A 22,988-nucleotide genomic window follows, 5' to 3' on the forward strand; every position below is an offset into this window, starting at 1 on the left:
GCAGAGAACCACATCCTTACCACCCCCACTAGGAAGAAAGACCAACTCCCCTCTAGGTAGCTCCTCTTAGGAGGAACTTTCCCCTATAGGATGCTGCAGAGAGAGTGATATGAAACTGGGGTGGGGGACAAGGCAATGTGACCTTTGCCTGTTTGCTGTCTCAGTGGATGTCACCAATGAGGAATCCTCACACTACAGAGCTATGTGGAGGTCCTCACTGATGAACCATGGAGACCAAGCCCCTGCTGGAAAACGTTAGCCACAGCCCTGCCTGGCTCCCACTCCCACCTTCTTCAACTTGTTAATTATTACAGGGGAAATGATGAAGGCCAGTGTGCAGCAAAGTCCAGTCTGAGCGAGAAGATCAGCAGTTTGCTCAGAGCCATGAGCCAGCCGATCCCAGCCAGCACAGAGCCGCCTGTGCTGCCAGGGGACACGGCAGCAGCCTTTGGAGTGGCAGACATCATCGTCCTGGTTCTGTACTTCGCCTTCGTCCTCACCGTCGGGATATGGGTGAGTCCCCGAGGGGACTGGGTTTGGGTCTACCTGAGGCAGAGACACTTAGATCCTCCCTGGACCCCTCCAGGGTACAAAGATGTTTGCCTGCAAATGGCATCCTCTGCACACACGGTTATCCCAGAGCCTATTGAGCAAGTGTGGGGGTGACAGTGACCCTCCTGTGAGCCCTCTCTCCCAGCTCACATGGGGACAACTGAGGGATCATTCCCTGGAGGTCATTGTGGGGATGATGCTTACCTCCTGTGCTGCAGAGCAATCTCATATCAGGGGTGGGCAGGCAGGAGGCAAAAGAAAAGCCTGGGGTGAAGAAGACTGAAACGAGGCTTCAAAATCTTTGGAAAGATTGTTGCTAAATATTTGTTGATGTTGTTTGGTGAAGGCCTCTGTCACAGAGACCTGCAGTGTTCTAGTTGGCTGAACTGCTTTTTCTTTCCCAATTGGTACATTCAAGGAGAAGTTATTAAACAGATAATAAGCAGCTTCTTTCCAAAGAAGTTTGACTATCAGAAACCTAGACAAGGAGCAGCAGAAGCAGTGGGCAAAACCTTGTGTATTTAACAGATCCACAAAGAAACTTTTGGAGCTGATACTGACACCAAGCATTAAGGATTCTCCTGGCTTGGTCTGACTCGAGGGCGGGTGAATGGGAGAAAACACTTTTCTTTTTCCTGTGCTTCCAGTCATCGATACGAGCAAGCCGAGGGACCATTGGAGGCTATTTCCTAGCTGGACGATCCATGACTTGGTGGCCTGTGAGTGAAACACATCCCTCTTTTTCTCAGGGTTTGAAAGCAATTCCAGATGCAAGGAGCGCAGATCTGGTGAGGAGACCCAGTCCCTACATGTTTTGACTGTATTCTTGAGTTGAAGGGGACAAATGAAGGATCCGTCAGGGATCATCGTATTCAGCTTTGCTAATGGGCTACCAGGCTAAAAGGGTAGCTCAGCATCTTCACATTTTTCCAACTCTCAATTTCTTTGCTAAAGACAGCAATGAAATTGTTCCTATTGATGGAAGTGAGGGAGTGCTTACAGCCTAGCTGGGTTTGAAACTGTTCGGCCCCAACCCACCACAGATAGTTGTACCCAAGTCAAGAGAGCATTAGGTAATCTAGGAATGTGCTATCCAGTAAAAAAGCATTTAGAGACTGAAGAAAAAATAATCCCAAAGCCCAGGACTTTCTGAGCCCTTGCTCTTTAGAGCAAAGTTGAGTTTATTGACTAACAATGTAAGGGATATAAACTTCAAACCACTGAAGTATAAATCTTCACTATGAAGAAAAAAATAATGGATTGAAGGCACCTCTTCTTGGGAGTGAAAGGTACATACAAAGATAATTTAAAGTTTGAAAGGAATAAAAACACCACAGGAATAAAGATTCTTCTCAGCCAATGCCAGACTGTATAACCCATATATCTCTCCAGTGAGTCATGGGTAACGGAATGCACTTCTCAACCAAAACACTGGTTTATTTTCTTTTTTTAACTTTGGCTGTGCGTTGCTCATAAATTCACTAGGCTAGATTTTCAGTCTGCTCCATCAGAGACACACATACCTCTCTAAAATATGTCATTTCTTAAATGTTCTTTATACTACTGTCTCGGCCAAGTGACATTTAATTGAAAATACTTAGCTTGATGGTTTTCTCTAATTAGGAGGGGGAAAATTAAAAGATATGAAAATGAAACATTTTTTCCTCAATTTTGTTCTTTTTTTTTCTTCTTCTTTTTTTTTTCCCCTTCTATTAAAAAAGCCCCAAAACAAATCCAAAACATTCTCACTGCTTTTGGCTCCAGCCACAGGTGACCACAGAGACTGTTGGGTACAGGTCAACTCTTGGCTCTTTGGAACCATTTTAGGTAAAAGAGCAACCTCTAATGCTGTTCCCTTTCCAGTTTTGTTTGTCAGAGCTGATTCCACCTCTGCAGCACTCCTGCAGGCTCAGCTCCTTGTGGCCTCCACCTTGAGTTCAAAACTGGCTTACATGTATTTTATTATTTTTTTTATGGGAGTGACAGCTTTCAGCTGTGAATTAAGCAACCTCAACTAAACCCTGATATTAAATTGCTGCCGCTCTGCAATGTATCTTCTCTATTTCTGTGTCTGATCTACATATCAGGAAAACTGGTTACATTTCTTGAGAGTACCAATTGCTAATTCATGTTGCAGCCAGCTCTCTAATCAAGAGTTTTCCTAGACAAGGAGGCAGAGCTGTCAGCAGGAGTCAGTGTGGATATTGATGTCATATTAATGTTTTACCTTGCTCAAAGGTGAGAAGCAGATCAACTATCATTCCTTATTTCACATGTAGCAATACTAAGGAGAGAAAAGCTCCTCCTAGGCAATGTGCCTAAAAGCAGACTTTAGGACAAAAGGGCTTGACTTGTCCTTTTGGTAACTCATTTGAGAGAGACTTGATGCTGGCATAAAGAAAGGAGGTGAGGCTTTGTGCCAATAAAAATAGTAATTTAGTCAGATAGCCTTTGCCCTGTTTAAGGAGCCTTAGAGCTGGCATTCTCCCAGTTAGGGTGTCAATGAGCCATGGTAGGGACAGCCTGCCATGCCCACAGCCTGCAGTTGAAGTTAACCTGAGTCATTAGCATTTTCCAGCCTGCTGCAGAGCTGGATCGCTTCGAACACACACACTGAACACAAAAGACCTGCATGTTTCTAACACCGTCCATGCCACGGTTCGGGGATCTCCTCCCTTAGGAGGAGCTTCGAGGGAGCACTCCTGTCACCGTGGATGTGTGAACCACCACCCCCCATGTTCAGTGTAAAACTTAAAAAGGGGCTGTCAGCAAGACACGGGGAGGTAGAGCAAGGGTCAGCAAGGTCAGAGCAGGCATGTTGCTGGCTGACTAACAAGGGAATGGAGAAATCCGTCACATTTCATGGACACTGAGGTATCTCTGGCTGACACCAGACCTCCCTCACCCTGCTGTTCTCCCCACAAGGGGCCTGTGTCTCAGGAGAACCACTGAAAAAGTGAACTCTGATTCTGAGTTTAAGCTTTGCATTGGGGTGGGGGCAGTGGAAGGGAGCGGGCACACATATTTTAAGATACAAAAATGTAGGGTTTTTTTCAGAAGGTGAAGGAAAACTCAACTGTCCATCAGCATCCAGCTACCTAACTACAAGGAGATGAAGTCCTGGGAAAAGGGGAAAATGCTTGGGCTGATATAGAAGTTCCTCAGGGTGACTCTGTGGGCTTTGTTCCTGTGCCATGTGTTTCAGATTGGGGCATCCCTGATGTCAAGCAATGTGGGCAGTGGCTTATTCATCGGCCTGGCGGGCACTGGAGCAGCTGGGGGCCTTGCTGTTGGGGCCTTTGAGTGGAACGTAAGTCAGTTTTCCTGTCAACTAAGATGTTGTTGTTTACAAATAGACTGTGGGTTTGCCTCCAAAATCAGGTGCTTATCAGTATCAGCAGCAACAAGTGCTCAAGCCTCATGAGAGAAGCCTCCAGATATTCCAAGAGCCTTGAAAACGTGAGACCTTTGTTTTAGTTTAAGTGGAATCCATTAGAATTATTAGCTCTTTGACCTTCTCAGAAGCACGTGGCCATAATTTTAAGCTTTAGTCTGCACTCATGAAGATTAAAATAAAAGATAACGAATGCTGGAAAGGTACTTGGATAATCACAGGATTCTGGGTACAGGGAGTTTAAAAAGCAAAAAAGGCAGCATGTTCTCCTAAATTCAGTGTAAATCCATGAGAATCAGCAACACTGCCTTCACCTGTCAGCTGCCAACATGTGGCATCTCTGGGGAGAACATCTGGGTGTGAAGGCAGGTCTGATTCTGCCCTGTGGAAGTGGCCTGGAAAATTGCCACTGACACCGCACAGAGCATGAAAACCAGGCCCTTTGTGTGCAATGCTAATGAAATTTCTCAGCTGCAGTGATGAGGAGTGAGATTAGTGCCAGCCTCACAATAAACATCACTCACTTAACTCTGAATCTCTTGTCTACATCAGCAGAGAGTGCTAATGGTGCTGGGTACTTGCCACAGCACAGGCAGGGCCCACCGAAAGCTCTTTCCTGGGATATCTATTCACTGGACTGTTTTTTTTTTTTTTTCTGGACCATTAAGATCACCTTTAAGTCCTTTGAGAAGAAACCAGAGACTGTGTTCAGCCTGGTACACATAGGACATACCAATATTGCTGTAATTTAGGAAATCTATTCAAGTCACTTTAGAAGCCCATGAAGACAAGATTGTACGTCAGGGCAAATCTAACTTCATGAGTTTAGATTAATTTCTTTCAGAGTGGAAAGGCACCTTAGATATGCCATTATTCTCTCCCTTTATCGTGGGACTTCACTCAGCCAGAGGGATCATATGAGCATCTTTCACCTCAGCCAGTCTCTGTCACTGCAGGAGCCATGGCTGTTCTCCTCAATCAGTCACAATCTCTGCTCACAGGGATCAGTTTCTTTTCTGAAAACTTAAGTAACTGATTGAAATAAAATCTGGACTAATGTAAGGTACTTGGATGAAAGGTAATGGCCCAAGACAGCCAGAGGGTGAGGTTTGATAATCCAATGACTTTTTTTTACCTTCAAGTTCTCCTGTTTGGGCTTTTACTGGGAATCAGAGAAAAAATACATAGTGGGAGATGCCCTTACACCTTCCAAAAGACTCTTCACCTGTGACAGAGCAACTGAACTGCCCCTTTATCTACCAGTGACAGAAGCACATCTGTGTCAGCCTGCAAGGAGAACAGCCCAGCAGAGTCTTGCCGTTGCTTATTTTTATGCTCCGCAGGGACAGTCTGCTGCCTCAGCCTCATCACTTGCTAATCAAGCAATAAACAGATGCTCCCATCCTGCTCTGAATCACTTAACTCTTCACTGACACAGCATCAGTGGCCTCAAAGGCCACCAAATACAGCACCATCTTTCAGAGAGCCACAGCAAACAGACACACCACCTTGACCGAAAGATCAGGAGATGGAATGGGATGTGCCACCCATGACAGAGAGACACAGGGCTTAGGAGAAGAACTTCAAAAGCTTCTAACTGAATTGTAGTAATTCCTCCAGTGGAGGAAGAAAAAGTTGGACTGCTTCTCCAATACACTGCAAGGCACTGTACCTTTGTGCTTTCTTAGGATGTCCACTGACAGAACAGAGGGAAAAGCTGTTCCCATGTGTTGAATCATGTGCCTTTATGTTCTGTCTCTTTAACAGGCCACCTGGGCACTTCTGGCCCTCGGCTGGATCTTTGTGCCTGTTTACATCTCAGCAGGAGTAGTCACCATGCCTGAGTACCTGCAGAAGAGATTTGGAGGGCAGAGGATACAAATCTACATGTCCATACTGTCCCTGATTCTCTACATATTCACCAAGATATCCGTATGTATCCAATTGAACACAAACCCTGTTGTCTAGGGCGGGGGTAGGTCATCCTGGTACAACTCAGGGCTGCTCCTGGAGAACTCAGATGTCCTTGAGAGGACCAGCTCAGCTCCCAGAAACAACAGCAGTGTGTTTGTGCTGCTCTGCTCAGGTAAACACTTGCCTCTGTATTGATCACAGAGACCTATCCTAAGAGAGAGAGCCCTCATTAAACAGCAACACACAGTGAGAACTTTACAGGGATGTGCACCTAATTACTAAACAGTATAAGTACCACGAGCTGTCTGCCTGCTTTTCCTCTTCTATCAGATCAAACCTGAGGCAATAGGGACAGAGGAAGGGCAGCATTACCCCATCTGAGAATCTGGCTGGCTGCATCTTGTAGAGGTGAAATTCTATTAAATTATCATAAACCTGCTGCTGTTCTTGTAGCTGAGTTTTCAGCATTAGGTATGTTATGGCTATTTCTTTTTCTTTCTATCACTTGTGTTGTACAAAAAGGGTAGAGTGTTCTGGCTTAAGACAAAACTCAGCATCTTTTCTGGATTGCTTGTAGCATTGTACCCTGCTGGTAACCAAAAAGTAATGTAAGCTACAAGGTATTTCCCCATTTAAATGCCATTCTTACAGAAGCAGAATTTATGCTCAGATACTAAGAACTACCTATGCCCTTGGAGGGAGAGGACGGTATTTCAGAGTCCATTACAGGGACTGAAAATGTCAGTCCTTTGTCTCCAGCTCGTTGTCCCAAGGCCAGTGCAAGTCAGTTTTTACTAGACCCTACTGCAGTATTTAGTTGCCAAATTGCCTTGGGAAGCACTGACTGGAGATTTGCTGCTGGTTTCAGAGTCCTTCTCCCAGGCTTATTATGTCTCAGGTCCTGGGAGGGACATGAAGAGGAGTTCCAGGCTGGAAGGGTGGGATAGATTTGCTCCTCTAATGGGCAGCTCTTGGTCATGTCACCCATTGCTGTCACCACTGCCACCAGGAGCTTTGCTCTGTGGGACTGAAGCATTGCCCTGGGTGAAGTCTTGCCAAGAGGCATTTGAAGCCTCCTTACCCATCAGGGGGTAAATGGAAGACCTCTCCTGCCACAGCCCACAGTGTGCACAGCCACACAGCCGTGTGGCAAAAGCAGAGCTGTCTTTCAGAATGACCTTCAGCAGAGCAGAATTTGCCAGTGCTTTTCAGAGCAGGACCCTGGCCCCCGTCAGTGCTGTTTCATCTCAGTGGTTTCTCCTCCGTGCAGCCAATTCACGCGTGGCTGATGGATGTGGCTGGTGGAGTTTATGGGCATGACAGGTGCTTTCTATTAAGGGGTGCTATTGTTTGTGCAGAGCTCATTTAGCGGCTGGCTGGACAGCAGGCAGTTGGTTACAAGAAGGATTTTTCTCCCTGTGCTTTCTGCCCAAACATAGGTTAACAACTAGGGCATTGCAGAGTCTTCTTGGCTTGCAAAGAAAACAAAGTATCTCAATAAGCAGTGTTGTCAGAGGACTGATCCTGCCTGGCTACAGAGGTGTTTGTGTTTCCTGCTGGGAAGTGAAACCCCAGAAGGCACCGTGATTCCTGTGATGTACTGGCTGTGCTAGTCCTGTCTCGGGTTTGCAGAGGGCAGGGATTGCACTGGGTCCTTGCTTTTAAGGTGCTAATAATTTCAGGCACCGCAAATGGAATTCTTGCCCCATCCCTCCTGTCTCCCTTGGCAAATGTCTCTTCACCTGTATCTCACTGCATTCCAGATTTACAGGTGTCCTTCAAACTGATTTCCCAACACAAATATCTCCCATATCACCTTCCGCAATTTTGAATGATATTATCTGTGTAATTCCGGGTTTCACCCCGTTTCTGGTGCCACTCTGCCAGAAGGTCCAAACAAAACACAGCCAATAGGGGTTTCTGTATTTCTAGTGAGGTCCTCAGCAGGTATAACCTGTTTTTTTTGGAGTCATTCTGGTAGGGTGAACTGCATGAACAGAAAAGCAAGCTGTTGACCTTTTCAGATAAATCATGGTGTAAGACACCAGTGATTCTATAGGGGTCTTTCAAGCAGGAGTGTCTCCTGGCCACTAGCCCACCAAGATGTAGTCCTGGGAAGAATGTGGTCTCTGCTTTCTATCCTGTGTCTGCCTGTGGATACATGGGCTCTCCTGCCCACGGATGTCTTCACAGTCAGCAAAAGGAGTGACAATTTCCACCAGTGCTTGTCTGTCCCAGTGAGGATTCTGTGACATGAAGATCATCTCTGTTTTGATGACGTTTTGGTCCCTTGGCATAGGACCTTGATTTTTACCCTCATGCTCCCGAGAACTCTGAGCTAAAGGAAAGTTTTTCCTTTTACTCAGAACAAGGTTCACAGCCAACAGCCCCAACAGCTCTGTCCTCCTCTTCACCTTCGTGGTGTCCTCCCTCGTCGACGCTTTCAGCCGCAGAGGGCTGCAAGCTGCTTTATTAGATTTCACTTGCACGAAGCACCACTAATGCCAGACTGCCCTTGGGTTTTTTTATTCCAGACAGACATTTTTTCCGGAGCATTGTTCATCCAAATCTCTTTGGGCTGGAACCTCTACTTGTCCACTGTGGTCTTGCTAGCAGTGACTGCTGTCTACACCATAGCTGGTAAATAGCTGATTTTAAAGGAAACGTTATGAACTGGAGCCTCAGATATAAGTTTTTCATTTCCTGCATAGGGGAAAGTGTTCAGGGCCTGGTCTGAGGGAGAGATTGCCCTGGTTGCTGGTAGTACCTGCCCTATCACTCCCAGCTGTTGGAGACCTCTGGTTATTCCCTCCTGGCCCAAGGGAAACTGGAATGGGGGAAACATTGCTGTTTTCTAGAGGGTTTCCTAACACTGCACAAGGTGCTCAGATCCCACTGCCCGTATTTGCTATTTTTTTCTTGTTCTGCAAAATTACCACCTTTAGATATTAGGATGATAAAATACCTCTGAGTTCTCTCATGAATGTGGAAAAGCCCTTCAGGCCATTCCTCATGGGAGGGCTTCTGACAGCTGTGGGCTCCTGGGGACCAGCTCAGTACCAGCTTCTCCAAGTGGGTCTGTCCTGAAATCACAGAGTTGGGGCCGAGGACAGCCTTTTTCCAGGTGAGGTACCTGTTTCCCTGTACGTGGTGACACACTCTGCCTGTTGTCCCTGGTTCTCCTGGCAGGTGGTTTAACAGCTGTGATTTACACGGACGTGCTGCAGACCGTGATCATGGTGCTGGGAGCTTTGGTCCTCATGTTCATAGGTAAGGGTTTAATGGTCCCAAGGCCATCAGACCTTAGCAGGGTGCCTCACCCTTTCATGTGTGGTGCAGAAATGAGTTTTAACCGTGCACAGAAGTGGTGCCAACACAGCTCTTATCCTCCAAGTCATCAGACTTGCTTCATCCTTTGCACTAGCTGTATGGAGGTGAGGCTCCAGATAACTTCACCTCGCTGGAGTTGCCAAAGAGCTTTGAAACATCACATTCTCAGAGTCAAATTCATCTCTCATTAAACTCATGTCAGTTCAGAGTAATCCTGCTGACTTTCACTGTTGATTTTGGGAGTTACTGTGGATTCATGTGGGCGTAACTGAGCACTGTAAAAAAATAAAAAGCAACAAGGGACTGACCATCATCAGTCTTTGCTTTAAACCTCCTTGGCAATCAGAAATATAGGTATATCTTTTTCCATGTCATACCTTGCTGCTCTAGCTCTTGAAGGGTGTCTGAGTAAAGACAAGATGCTGAGAACATTGTGAGGATTAGGATCATGGAGATTTTCCAGCATTGATCCTTTTCCAGGATGCACTATTTAAACCACAAGGACTCTGGGCAAAATCCAACTGACTTCTGTAGAAACCCTGACTGCCAAAAGCAAGGGTGGAATGAAAAGAAAGGAGATAAGAGGAAGATAAGAGAAAAAAGTAATCACGAGACTCAGATAAGACAGTAACTTTGCAGGATGTACCAGTCCTTAAATCACTGGCATTTTCTTTTCAGGATTTGAGAAAGTTGGCTGGTATGAAGGACTTCAGGAGAAATACAGCACAGCAATACCAAAGATCACAGTCCCAAACACGACCTGTCACCTCCCACGTGCAGATGCCTTTCATTTGTTCAGGGATCCCATCACAGGAGACATTCCTTGGCCTGGCCTTATATTTGGTCTCTCTGTGCTGGCTCTTTGGTGCTGGTGCACTGACCAGGTAAGGAAAGTCTTTCCCTCAGCAGATGAACCACCATGCTGTTACTTTCAGCCCAGTCCTCAGTTTGTGGATCTGTGAGCTGAAAAATTACCTGTGTCTCATTGTGCAGGAGTTACTACCATTTTACTGGTCTAGACCAGAATATCTCATTCCTTCCACCTTCTCAGCAAGCTGCTAATTTTGGGCACTTCTTAATGCAGTGAGAACAGGTTATTTTCTCCTGTCTTTATCCCACTGTGGTATGGTGAGTACTGGGAGTCTTCATGCAGTTAGCATGACAAGGGTATAAAAATGCTGGTCTGGAACTGGCTCTGCAGTGACCTTGTATAGACCTCCAGACAAGCCATTCATATTCCCAGATGTCTCATGTCTCTTATTCCTTTTCAAGCTACAAACAAGGAAATCTGTCTGTGTTTCTCAAGACACAGTGCTTCTGTACTTTAGGATGGGATAATTATGAAACCCCACCACTGAGCTTTCACCAAACCACCTACAGTCTGCTTCATTCCATGTCTCTTGCTGCCATACAGCTGCTGTCTCCAGCCCTCAAGGTGGCTTCATTTCAGTCAAGGGCGAAATTTTTCCTCTAAGGGAAATTTCCACGCTGCCCTCTCCTGTAGCCTGTGCACTGAGCTTGGAGCAGTGGCAGCAGGCTGCAGTCAACTGAGGTGGGAAAGTTGCCATTGGCATGCGAAACACCCTGGGATCCTGTCAGATGAAAGTCATCCATGAGAAGGAGAGACAGAGAGAGGATGGATCCTGCTCTCTCTCTGTTGTGCTTCCTTTTTACTCTCTGTTCCCTTTCTGCACTGATTGCAGGTGATAGTCCAGAGGTCTCTCTCTGCCAAGAACCTTTCCCATGCCAAAGGTGGATCGGTGCTGGGAGGATATCTGAAAATCTTCCCTATGTTTTTCCTTGTCATGCCAGGGATGATCAGCAGAGCTCTTTACCCAGGTAAGTCTTCCCATGTTCCTTGCCACAGGGCTTCGTATCTGCCAGGAGCACTAATCCCACACAGGTCTGCCAGCATTTTTACATCTTAGGAACTGCTGTCCTGCAGATGTGCTCATATAGATTCCTGTTGTACCCTGGTGTTCCCACACCCTTCCTCCACCTCCAGTTCTCCCACAGTGGCAGAAGTCAGTGGGAGTATCCATATGGGGCATATTTTCCACTGGGGCCATATAGCTCCATCCCTGTGGACCTTGCATCCATTTGTCTGAGGAAATCAGTGAAATGAAATGAAATACACGGAGCACTGAGGGCTGTCCTTCAGGTCCTATGGAAATACATTCATTAGGTATTTTGGAGAGTTTTAACAATCTACCACACAAATTCATTCAGTTCCTTGTGGATTATACAAAAGAACCCTCTGTTATCTCCCAAGGCACTCTCATTGCTGGTTTCTCCAGAGCATGCCTATTCCCAGGAAGAATACCTTGGTTAGGAGGACTACTCTTGGAGGAAAGTGCTTATCTCCCAGATTTCCTGAATAGGATTTAGTCAGCCTGCAACATCCCTGGGAACCCAGCTGACAGGTTCATGGAAACAATCCAGTTCCCACAAATGACAAATCATGAAGGATTACAATTATGCAACATCCAGGAGAGTTTTATCTGTGCCCTGAACAGAATTGCAAAATGTCATCTCAAAGCTTTACCTTTATTATAGGATGTAAAATACTGTTCAGCTCCCCTCATTGTAGCTGCATTCCAGCTGCAACCTCTGAATTTATATGAAACCATACAAAGCATCAGTATTTGTTCCCTTTAACTAAACAACCTGTGGCTCAGTGGGGTTTACACTGACTTCTTGTTTTCGTGTCTTCTACAGATGAAGTGGGCTGTGTGGACCCAGACATCTGTAAAAGGGTTTGTGGAGCTGCAGTGGGTTGTTCCAACATTGCCTACCCCAAACTGGTGATTGAACTCATGCCTGATGGTAAGAAACACACCTAGAGAGATGGCCATGAGCTTTGCACGAGGGGACCGGACTGCCCTTATCCATCCCAAGGATGTGGAAATCTTACTGCTGTTACCAGACATCAGGATGAAAATACCAGTGCTCAGGGGCCCAGGGTCTAGTGCTGATTTTCCTTCCCTCCTTTGCTCCCCCAGGGCTCCGGGGTTTGATGATTGCAGTGATGATGGCAGCCTTGATGAGTTCCCTCACCTCCATTTTCAACAGCAGCAGCACTCTCTTCGTTATAGACATCTGGCAGCGGATCCGCAGACAGGCTTCAGAGCAGGAGCTGATGGTTGTGGGCAGGTCCTTACATTTATTTATGTCTCGTTCCTCTCATCATCTGTTTTGACTGCAGCATTTAAATTCTTCAGGCTGGACTCACTGAGAAAAATCTGGTGCCTATAATACAGAGCAGGAACACAGCTTGGGAAGGAGCATTATGCTTTCTAGGTTCATCTTGGATAGACGTGGTCAGAGAGAAACACTGACTGTATCACTGAGCTGGGTAGACCATTAGCTCTGTCTTCTCTAAACTTATAAATACTGCTACAAATGTAGCTTTTAGAAAAGCCAAAGGTGCTCTGGGGTCATTGTCACCAGAGGTCTTTAAGAAAATATTATTTTTGCATCAGACAGGAGTGATACATTGCAATTACTCCTGGTTTGTGTTGGGGTTTTTTTTCAGGGAAAAGTACAAAGCTGATTCTCCCAGCTCTATCTCTTGTTCAGCAATATGGATAAACCTCTGTAACATGCAGTGCAAAGGTGAAGGAAGGTTATAATATACACCTGAGACCCCAAACCAATTTTAATAAGCAGAGACTGAGCATATTACCTGCTTGGAAAGGTGGCAGAAAGATTGTTTCCACAAGCTTCCAGCTCCTTTCTGTCTCATCCAAGAGCAAGGTCACTGAAGATCATTTCTCACTCTAGGACACACCAGGCTGAAGGGCTGGTTGTGGGTCCACTGCTGTTGTGGATCTCTCCTGCATGTCAACTGGCAAGTCTTAGCACAGCTCACTCTCAAGACTGTGAAGTTACCTTTGGGAATGAGTTGAATTACTTCCTAGAAGAGAACAATTTTCTCTTTTCTTGTGTACACAAGGAAAGGTTCCTGAGAGTGACCTTTGGATTTTTTCTTAGGAAATCCTGAGAGTAACTGGGAGTGTGTTTTGCTGCAGAACTTCATTTTCAGGTGGACTCCACCACCTGCAGAGCTAACAGAGTTTTATCATCATCTTTCAGAGTGTTTATCCTCATTCTTGTGGTCATCAGTATTCTCTGGATCCCAGTCATTCAATCAGCCAACAGTGGAAAGCTCTTTGACTACATTCAGTCCATAACCAGCTACCTGGCCCCACCCATCACAGCTCTCTTCATCCTGGCAATCTTCTGCAAGAGGATTAATGAGCCTGTAAGTGAAATGTCAACAACCAATTGATATGTGTATTTAATTTGATAAAATAAGTAAATATCTCTCCCCTCAGCACTTAGCCTTTGAGACTCTTTAAACTCAGAGCCAGTCCTGCTAAAGTGTGACAATGAGACAACCTTTCCCTGGTGTGTGTTAGTGAATCTTAGCCCAGTCTCTAGTGTGTGTTTGCTTCCAAGAAGTCACTGCAAGTGGCACTTCTTGGCAGTCTCATTTGAAAGCACGAAAGAGAAGTTGTTCTGCAATTTAGGGATGATGTGTTAAAGTCTATTTAGAGAAATAGTTAGGAGGAGATTCTTGCACTGTTCGTGCTCTATCTGTCCCACATTCAAGCACAGAGAGAGAAAATGAGGATTTTTAACTGAAAAAAAATCCCCCTTTGTTGCATGTCAGTGTGGATTTCCACCAGGCATGAAAAGTCTTGGGAGAGGAGAGGGAAAACTACAACCAAAGGTAACATGCAGTGACTTTCTTTGTGCTTGCTTTTCTCAGGGTGCTTTCTGGGGCCTCATGGTTGGGCTGGCTGTTGGTCTGGTTCGGATGATCATCGAGTTTATTTATAGCACACCCTCCTGTGGTGAGGAGGACAGAAGACCAGCTGTGCTAAAGGACTTGCACTACCTCTACTTTGCCCTCATCCTCTGTGTCCTCTCTGCGATTGTCACTGTCCTTATTAGTGTCTGCACCCCACCGATCCCTGAAGAAAAGGTAAGTGACTTGCAGTGACACCCTTTTCTCAGAGCCCCCCTTTGGTTACCAAAAACCTCTGAAATCTGCCCTTTTCTTTTCCTCCCATGGTTAAGAAATGGTGTGTAATGCATATGCTGCCAAGAAGCCCTTGCTCCTCAGCTTTCTATTCCCCAGGTCGCATAGTGTTAATGCTTCTGGGGCACTGAGTGCTTCAAATTGAGTGTGAGTTCCCATGCTGTGCCTGGAGCTGGGCAGACACCACAGCCCATCATAACTGGAATAGAAAGAAAAGAAGAAAGGGAAGGAGATGAAATTATATTACAGAGCACTGCTGAGGAGGAATTAAATATATCTAATTGTAGCATCTAGCCTGTTTCAGCAGAGCCAGCATCAATCTTGCAGGCAAACAAGATTAATATCTTTTGCAACATGGGCATTTAGGAAAATAACATTTTGTCCCAATGTGATCTCAATTAAATTTAATAACTTTGAGTGAAGCATAACTTTCTTTTACTTAGCACATTAAAATGGTGCAGAGTTGGGAGGTTTTATATAAAAAGACCTTAAAGCAACTCTTCCCAGTCCCAAGTTTTAAAGCAGCTGCCAATATAACAAAACTGCCATCCACCTCTAAGCAAAGGTTACTGGATCGATTTAAAAGACCTATTTTTTCCTGTCTAACTGCATGCATTTTCTATCTATTGCTTCCTCATAACCTGTAAAGCATTAACCAGTTCCATCAATGTTTGATGGGAATGTTAGTGGTGTCAAAGACACCCCTCTCCTAAAGATTACATGAAAGCAGGTGCTCAGATAGAGGAGATGAGGGGAGAGAGAGAGTCTTTGTGTCTGCTTGGAGATAAACTCTCAGCTTTTATTAGCTATCAGAGGATCCACATGGGAGAGAGAAATACTGGCAAGGAGGCAGCATTAGTTCTGCCGCTTACGTTGTTCACTACTGCTCAGGGGTGGCCAGATGGTTGCCAGCAATTAATTACTGTGGTTTAATGAGTTCCCACTCATCATCTGACCTGTGATAACTAAACATGTGCAGTGCTCCCTGCCCACAGCAACAGCAAGATAAGATGCATTAACACAGCACTGGCGAATAGGGAGCATCACACTGACAGTCCAGGAAATGAAGAAACTGGCCACAGCACCTACAGGATTTTTGCTGTGACCTCAGAGGTATGAAAACATTTAAGGCATCTTTCAGGAGGGGCAGTTCAGGATGAAGGCCTCCTATAATAGAATTAGGGAAAGAGAGGTTATGATCATAAGAGATTCCTCGGAGGATGTTTTCAGTGGTATTTCTACTGAAATGTGTGAGTTTATAGGTGCTGGATATGAGGCACCTTATTTGAAATATCCTTCAAAGAGCCAAAAAGGGCAGGCAGGACAGGATTTTGTCTGAAATGGCTGTGTGCAGTTATCCCAGAGGAACAAAGGATGAGAGGGGTGGTGGCTGGCACCCCAGGCACATCTGGAGAGCCAGGGAGAGAGGAGAGCTTGCTAAAGAGAACAGTCAAAGTGAAGGTGTGGGGTTTAAGCTGAAGTAGGAGACAGTGCTGCTGCCTGTCTGGCAGGAATCTGAGTGGTCAGCACTAAGACCAGCTATTTTTGTTTTTCTTAGTCAGACTCACCCCAGACATGAGTGCAGGTGTAGGTTTGGACCATCACTCTTGGTGTGGTGTTATCTCATGGTGCCCTGCAAGCAGGGCTTGTCTCCTCATCTCCAGTGAGTCTCTGGCTGTGCTGAGGTGGCTCAAGGTCAGAAGGAAAGGCAGGAGCTAGAAATCAGGGTGGACACGTCAGGCTCCAACTCTCTGGATAGAAACTGGCACAGGCCTTTGTGTTTGGCCATTATTTACCTCAAGTGGCATGGAAGTGGGCAATCCTATGGGGAAGAGCCTGTATGTCCCCCCTGATGGGCTGGTAGTGGGTGTCCTGGGTGACGATATCTGAAGTGCCAGTGCTTCCCAGTCCCCTGTGTTAGTCAGTTCCCTTTGGGAGCCTCGGATATTTCTCCCACAAGGATCGCACAGGGCTAGTCCTGCTAGTTCTTAACCGCAGTGCTTTGAGATGGAATGATGAAAGACATGGTATAAGAGCTAGGAATTGTGTCATTTGTTTTGTCAAGGAAAAAAGAAAAGAAAAACAAGCCAAAAAGACAAAGCCAAGGAAATACAGTGATAGATCATACCTCAGCAGATGTAAATCAGCATAGCTCCATTGCCTTCAAAGAACAGGAACAGCTGTTGAGCACAGTTATGTCGCTTTACACCGGCTGAGGATCTACACTGGACAACTTTAAATATTGAGTCTCAATGCTTTTGAGATAGTAAATGGGCAAAAGGAGAAAAGAGATTTGTATCTGATGTTTTAGTGGTACAGCTAATGTTCCTGGCTTTAAATGAATTACAATCTGAGAACTGCAAGCTGTAGCATTTTCTCCTGCTGTTTTGGACGTTCTCCCATCCCTGTGGTGATTGATGCTGTGCTGGAAAACAAGTATGCAAGGAATTTGTTTGGTATGCTCCAGAGTTCATATGTCTTCATTGTAGGTAGTCCATATTGTGTCACGCTGTCCTTGAAAACCCTGCAAAAGAGCTTACAATTAAATTTGAGACTGTGAAGCTGAAACACAACTGTCAGGTGCCAGATGGCATTTTGGAACAGAAGGATTTATTCTAGTTTACAAACAACAAAAGAAAAACTTTGCTGAGTTCTTGCAAACTCCTTTATCCAAGGAGACTGTGAGGGTGAAAAGGGAGAGGAACAGCCCACAAAGCACAAATGCTAGACCAACAGGTCAACTCCCCATGTGTCAGGGCTCACCCAGACAGGCTGATGGATTGGCAATTCCACCTGATGTACTCTGGGGTTGAATTGTTTTCCCCATGTCTTGAGGTCTGGCTTCAGTAGCTCCTTTTGGTGTATAGCCAAGGAGGAGCACCAAGCCCCCTTTGGCTGACTTGACCTCACCCTGTGCACTGTGAGGTGCTGCAGCTGAAGCTCCCACAGCATCATTTAGTGCCACTGAGAGCCAAACTCGCTCAGCTCCTGTGGGAACCAGGCACTCACAGAGGAGCAAACTAAGGAGGGGACACAGGGCTTCCCAGGGAGTGTCCACACAAGGGTCTGCAGTTGGGAGCAGAGCCACAGGGCTCCCCAGGACCCACCAAGCTGCTCCTTCCCTCTCCCCTGCCCTTGGGCATGGTGGCCTCAGGCAGCATTTCCAAGGTCCAAGCCAGTTATGCTGACACAGCTCCCCTCTCAGCAATTCTTCCTTATACTTTTGCCTGCTTTCTTCAGGCACGCAAAACACCATCATCTGCCTCCCCATCCCATTCCTTTGGAAGTCTGTGCCAAGGAAGCATAGCCAGCCCTGTGGAGGCCTCCATGGCCACACAGAGCTGCTGCTCTGCCCTGCATCTGTCCTTCTAGCAGTAGCAAAGAGGAGAAAGAGGGATCTCAAGGAATACAGTCAGCCAAAACCCACCACAGGGGAAGTGTTGGTGAGGTGCTTCACCAGGGAGCTCTCCAAGGTGGTGGTTTGCTTTGTTTGGCTACGACTGATGCACCAGCCCCTGGGTGGGTCAGTGGGATGATACGTCATGAGGTTACCTGTGTGCCTATACTGCTTTCCATTGGGAATTGCTTCCATCTGGTGGAGTCTGAGCCCCAGGTACACCCCAGCCCTGCCAGATTTTGCTGTAGTGTAAAGGGAGAGTGATTCAGTGATGTGAGGGAAGAGAAGAGAAAAGAAAAAGTTTTGGAAATCTTTTAGTACACTGAAACTTTGCTATGTTCCAGTGACATTTCCTAAGTGATTAAAAAAAAAAAAAATCCCTGAGAAAGATGAGGATCATCAAATCAAAGCAATTTAGCACATCATGACAAGAAAGATTAGCCCTGCCCAGTGCTCATCTTGGTTGAAAATGATTTAAATAAAGCTATAAATCTTCTGGAAATTATGCAACATTTTGTGTCAGCTGGAAACTCCTGCCTAGATTTGTGTGTGTAAAATTCAAAGATTAAACTCACGCTGCTTTGGAAGTGACCCATTTGAGACGTTCATTTCCACGTGGGCAGGGCAGGGAGGCAGCTGCTGCTCAGGCACACGTGTGACTTTGCCTGACCTGTTGTCACCACTGCCCCAGTGCCATCCTGCACCCCTCTGCCAGGCAGCTGTGGGTAGAACAGGAGGACAGGCCCATGGGCAGCTGTGTTTGAGAGGGATTGATGAGCGTGGTCCTTGCTGCCTGGCCTGGCCTGGCCAGGCACGGTTGGGAAGTGCTGATGCCCCCAGCCTCCTTGGTGTGCTGTGGTCAGCCAAAGCAGCCACAGGCCTGGCTTAAATCCAAAGCCCTGAGCCCCTGGGGTGGGTAACTCCACCCCACAGCTGCCAGAGGACCACTGAGAGGTTTGCAAAGTTGCTGCCTCCTGTGCACTCCCTGTGTGCACTCCCCAGCTGGAGAAGACTTTCAGACTTGCCCTGGGATGGGAGTTTCAGACCTTTTTGCATTTGTAAAGCAGAGGAGGTTGCAGACACAGCAGCCTGGCCAGGACTGATCGTCCTCTGTGGCTTTGGATGGTTCTTTCACTGAAAGAGTTCAGAGGGAGGTAATATCTTGTATTGGCCCAATTCTAGAATTGGAAACAAAATCTTCTAATGGTACAACTGCTGTTTGTGCCTCTTACCAGAGAGATATCTTGGCTTATTTATTTAATTTTTATTTGATTGATTTTATTACCCCTCTCCACTGGAGGGCTGCCATTCAGGATGCAGATCATCATTATTTCATGTCAATCATGTGAGACTAATAAAGAGGAAGCTGCTTCTTCCATGGCTACTAAAAGGTTACTCCTGATAGAGACAGGGATGGAACAGGTTATTTAAAAAAATAGAAGGAAAGAAGCTAGATTAATTCACACTTTTCCTCAGCTTTTTCATTTCGTTTGGATGGCACCACCTGTGCAGAAGGGAGGTGAGGGACAGTGGGAGATCACCCCAAATAGTTCTTTCAGCACCATCTTGGACCTGTGCTCCCCAAAGGGGGAGGTGACTGTCATGACACTTTGGGACTGACAGGCAATAACTTGTTTGTTCTCTGTCCCACTTTGCAGCTCTCATGCCTGACTTGGTGGACCAGACACAGAGAAGCACCTGCCATTGACCTGAAAAACTGCAAGAGTGAGGCAGCACAGATCAGTTCAGCCAATAGAGAGAATGACTTGGTCAACAGTGCAGAGTCAGGCGATAAGGAGGAGACAGGTAGGGTGATTGTCTGTGAACAGACACGCTCATGTGCATGTGAGGGCGCAGCCAGGACCTCATGCAAGTCCCTAAAGCTCATGAGAGGCCACCTGTTGCATTTACTGGAGTCTGGGCTTGTATTTACAGGTACAGCAGTTATAAGGATGTGACAAGTGAAAATGTTGTGCTTCTTGGTCCTCCCAACATCACTTCATGTTACAAATCTCTAAATGGTTCAGAAGACCTGCCAAAAAAAAAAAAAAAAAAAAACCCACCACTCAGTAAAGTGCTTTCCCTCCTCCTCCCTAGAACAAATGCAAACTACCCTGGTCCAGTTCTGCCCAAGTCACAGGCTGATTTTAGCACTTCAGGCCTGGACACTCAGCTGTTTGCTGGACTCCTTAGATGAGTTTAATGGGCACTTGGGAACATCCCTTGGGAGGGTGGAGGTCTGTGCTGCAGGGGCACTGCCCCTCACCCCGCTGACACTGGGGCTTTGTGCCATGACACTGCATCAATTTGTGTGCTTCACCAAGATGCCCCTGAGCTCCACAGCACTACTGCAGCCTTAGCCAAAGCAAGCAGCTACCACCAGCACTATGAAAGTCATGGCAGGCTCTGTAATTGCAACTTTCAGCATGTGAAAGTGGCATCCCTTCCTGTCCTCGTCATTGCTAGGATCAAACTCATCCAGTGGTGCTGCCACAAACTGTGTCAAAATAACATCGCGATCTGAAGGGACCGTGAGGCCCAGGGAGCAGACCTGTGCACTTTGTGGATGTTTACAAGCCTCAGTTCTCTCTTTTACATAATGCCAACAGTATCTTTCATCTTCTCTTAGGATATGAGGCATGGTTAAAACTCAGAGCTTAAATAGCTGTGTGACCTGCCAAGGGTATCTAATAAAAAAGAAAGCAAAGGGTCAAATGAGCTTAAGGAGTCATCAGGACCATGTAGCAGGAGATGCTACATAGGCAAGTTCTTTTCAGACTGGACAGAGCTTTATTCTGCAAATCTATTAAAAATTGCAGCTTTCTGGTTTTCAGCTTAACCTTCAAAGGTTACAGAGCAGAAACCTCAGAATAAAGGCACATACACAAGATTTCTTCACTCCTTCCTTTCGCTGGTCAGTCCAAAGGACACTGGTACCAATTACAGTCAAGTCAAACAGAAGTGTACAACTAAAGAAATCTCTTCCTTTTTTTTTTTTTTTTTGACCAGTAGAATAAGTTTTGGGTTGACTGCAGTCATTCAGCATTATTTATTAGTTCTTATCAATTCCTATTTCACTTAACTAGCTCAGATTTTTATAAACAAGTGTCTTGGTACTTTGGTAATTAGTAATGATGGGGAAGGAAATGTGAAACACAGCAGTTGACAGTTTAATGAGGTTTTTTTTCAGGGTAACACCTTTTTTCAAGGCCCTATGACATCCTGCATTTCAAAAAAAGGTTATATTTGGAAAGAACAGCCACTGAAATACACACAGCACCAGGCTGACAATTAAAACACACACTTCACCTGCCATGTCATGTGTAATAAACAAGCCAGGATATCTCTAAATGGACCATCATGCTGTCAGGAATTTTTGAAAGTGGATGGAAGCTGGGTTGGGGAGGAGGGGGAAGAGGTCTCTTAATTAACTAATGAGCGATTGGTGTTGCAATCAACTGACTGTAATCAGGCTGTGCTGTACATGGTTGAGGGATAAGTTTCCCTTTCCCTTTCTCTTTCCCTTTCCCATCCTGATATTGCATCTCCTACCCCAGGTGCCTCTCAAACCCCACTGCAGATTGGCTAATGCACCTCCAAACTAGTGGGAAGAGGGAGGGAAAGTGTCAGTAGGTTTTAACACCCGTTTTGTGGTCTGTCTCTTGCAGCAGCCAAGCCTCCCTGCTGGAAAATGGTGTATTTGTGGTTCTGTGGTCTGTCCACCAGCCCCACACCCACCCTGTCCCAGGAGGAGAGAGCTACCCTGGAGCAGAGACTCACCAGCATTGAGGAAAAGCCCCTGTGGAAGGCTGTTTGCAATGCCAATGCTGTTCTCCTGCTGGCCATTAATGTCTTCCTGTGGGCATATTTCAGCTGAGGTGGGAAGGTGGTTTCTCTCACCTTCCTGTCTAAGCTGGAAGCATCAGGTGACAGAGCCCCTGGTGATGGTCCCTGGAGGGACCCACTGGCACTCTGTGGCACAGCCCTCCCCTGGAGGCACTGCTTGCTGGGAATGACTGTGGGGCTCAGTTTCCCCATAGGGTGAGACCAAGACTCAACACCGGTCACGTCTGGGATGTGGGCCAAGTCTGGAGGTCTGGGGTCAAGTTTAAAGGTGCAAAGCCAAGCCCAGCAAGGAGCAAAGGCTTTGGAAAGCCCAGCTGTGGCTGGGTTCTTTCTCAGGGCTGACTTTGCACTTATGCATTTAGGGGAAGGACTTCTGGTTTACACTGATGTGCAGAAAGAGACTTAAACACACTCTGCAGCTTTTTTATATGGCTAAAATTCAAATTTAATTTTTAATTCAGTGGGAGACCATTGGATTAGCTCAGCAGTGACAACCTTGGCTCCCCAGCAACCCCAGGACCTGTGTTGGACCCCTTCCACCCCACCCCTCCTGCCTTGCTGGCATCAGCAGTGGGAACAGGGAGCTTCTTCCTGCTTCCCAAGCCCCCCATCCTGCCCACTCTGCTGTGTGACAGTGGGTCTCACAACAGCCCCAGCCTGTTTGCTCATCAGGCTGATGCTACCCCTTGACAGCATTACCAGCAATAAAGATGCCTTAGTAACCAAGCCAATCCTGACTTTGGGTTATTGTGGTGATCTGTCCTGCACTGACACACGAAGGGCTCCCTGGGACCACGGTGACCCTGCTGTCTCAGGGAAAAGAAATATCCTTCCCTGGGACCTGATCCAGGGCCTCGCTTTCTTGAGCAAGTTCAGGCTTCTCTGATCCATCCTGGTGCCACATGTGGTTTGTGGCACAGCCATAATCTTTTAAACCATAGAGAGACAGCAATAACCCCTGTTAATATCTGTGCCTGGTGGTTAGGATGCTCACCTAGAGAAGGCTAAAAATGCCCACAAGCATGTGATCCTGCACTCCAGCATCCAAGGGACATGTCCAGGTCACCAGGGATGGGCTGTGCAGGGAAGAGAAAATGAGTCATGATTCATCAAGGAGAGAAGAAACAAGGCTCTGTTTCCACCTGGCTCAGGAAGCCCGGGTCATGGTTCCACTGCTTGTCCTCAGTTTGGATGGAGGAGACTGAATTGGCCATGCAGGATGAGGTCTGTGCTGGCTTTATGCAGGTCAGTATAAGCATTTGCTTATTCTAAGAGGAAAAAGTAGATTTCCATTGAACAAGGGAGATCTCAGCCCCATCAGTTGCCCACCCATCCCTGGGGAAGAGGAATACAACACAGAATTTGTTCTGCCTTTCCACTCTTCGGTTTCAAGCAGGTAGTGCCCGGATCAGAGGGTGCCTCAAAACATTTAGAGGAAATCAAGTTACCAGCTGTGATTAAGAGCTGGTAAATGTCTAATAATAACAGGTACGTTTTTAGTGCATTTA

General features: G+C 46.4%; 1 protein-coding gene across 1 annotated transcript; it reads left to right on the top strand.

Annotated features, from left to right (window-relative positions):
• Window positions 1-350: 350 nt before the first annotated feature.
• Window positions 351-22,580, top strand: SLC5A9 (solute carrier family 5 member 9). Its single transcript, XM_027648993.1, has 15 exons — window positions 351-513; window positions 1,200-1,271; window positions 3,758-3,862; window positions 5,714-5,878; window positions 8,395-8,500; window positions 9,050-9,130; window positions 9,869-10,074; window positions 10,894-11,029; window positions 11,909-12,016; window positions 12,193-12,343; window positions 13,286-13,454; window positions 13,965-14,180; window positions 19,293-19,440; window positions 21,303-21,523; window positions 22,570-22,580. The coding sequence occupies exons 1-14, from the start codon at window positions 385-387 to the stop codon at window positions 21,509-21,511; spliced, it is 2,001 nt and encodes a 666-aa protein (XP_027504794.1). The 5' UTR covers window positions 351-384; the 3' UTR covers window positions 21,512-21,523; window positions 22,570-22,580.
• The last annotated feature ends 408 nt before the right edge of the window (window positions 22,581-22,988 follow it).

Source organism: Corapipo altera, unplaced genomic scaffold (genome assembly GCF_003945725.1).
Source record: "Corapipo altera isolate COAL_440 unplaced genomic scaffold, ASM394572v1 112, whole genome shotgun sequence".
Lineage (NCBI taxonomy): Eukaryota > Metazoa > Chordata > Aves > Passeriformes > Pipridae > Corapipo > Corapipo altera.

Coding starts and splice junctions, on each gene's coding strand:
- SLC5A9 (XM_027648993.1), top strand. CDS start 385: ATGAGCCAGCCGATCCCAGCCAGCACAGAGCCGCCTGTGCTGCCAGGG. Junction 10,075..10,893: donor GGTGCTGGTGCACTGACCAG/GTAAGGAAAGTC, acceptor CACTGATTGCAG/GTGATAGTCCAGAGGTCTCT. Junction 11,030..11,908: donor CAGCAGAGCTCTTTACCCAG/GTAAGTCTTCCC, acceptor TGTCTTCTACAG/ATGAAGTGGGCTGTGTGGAC.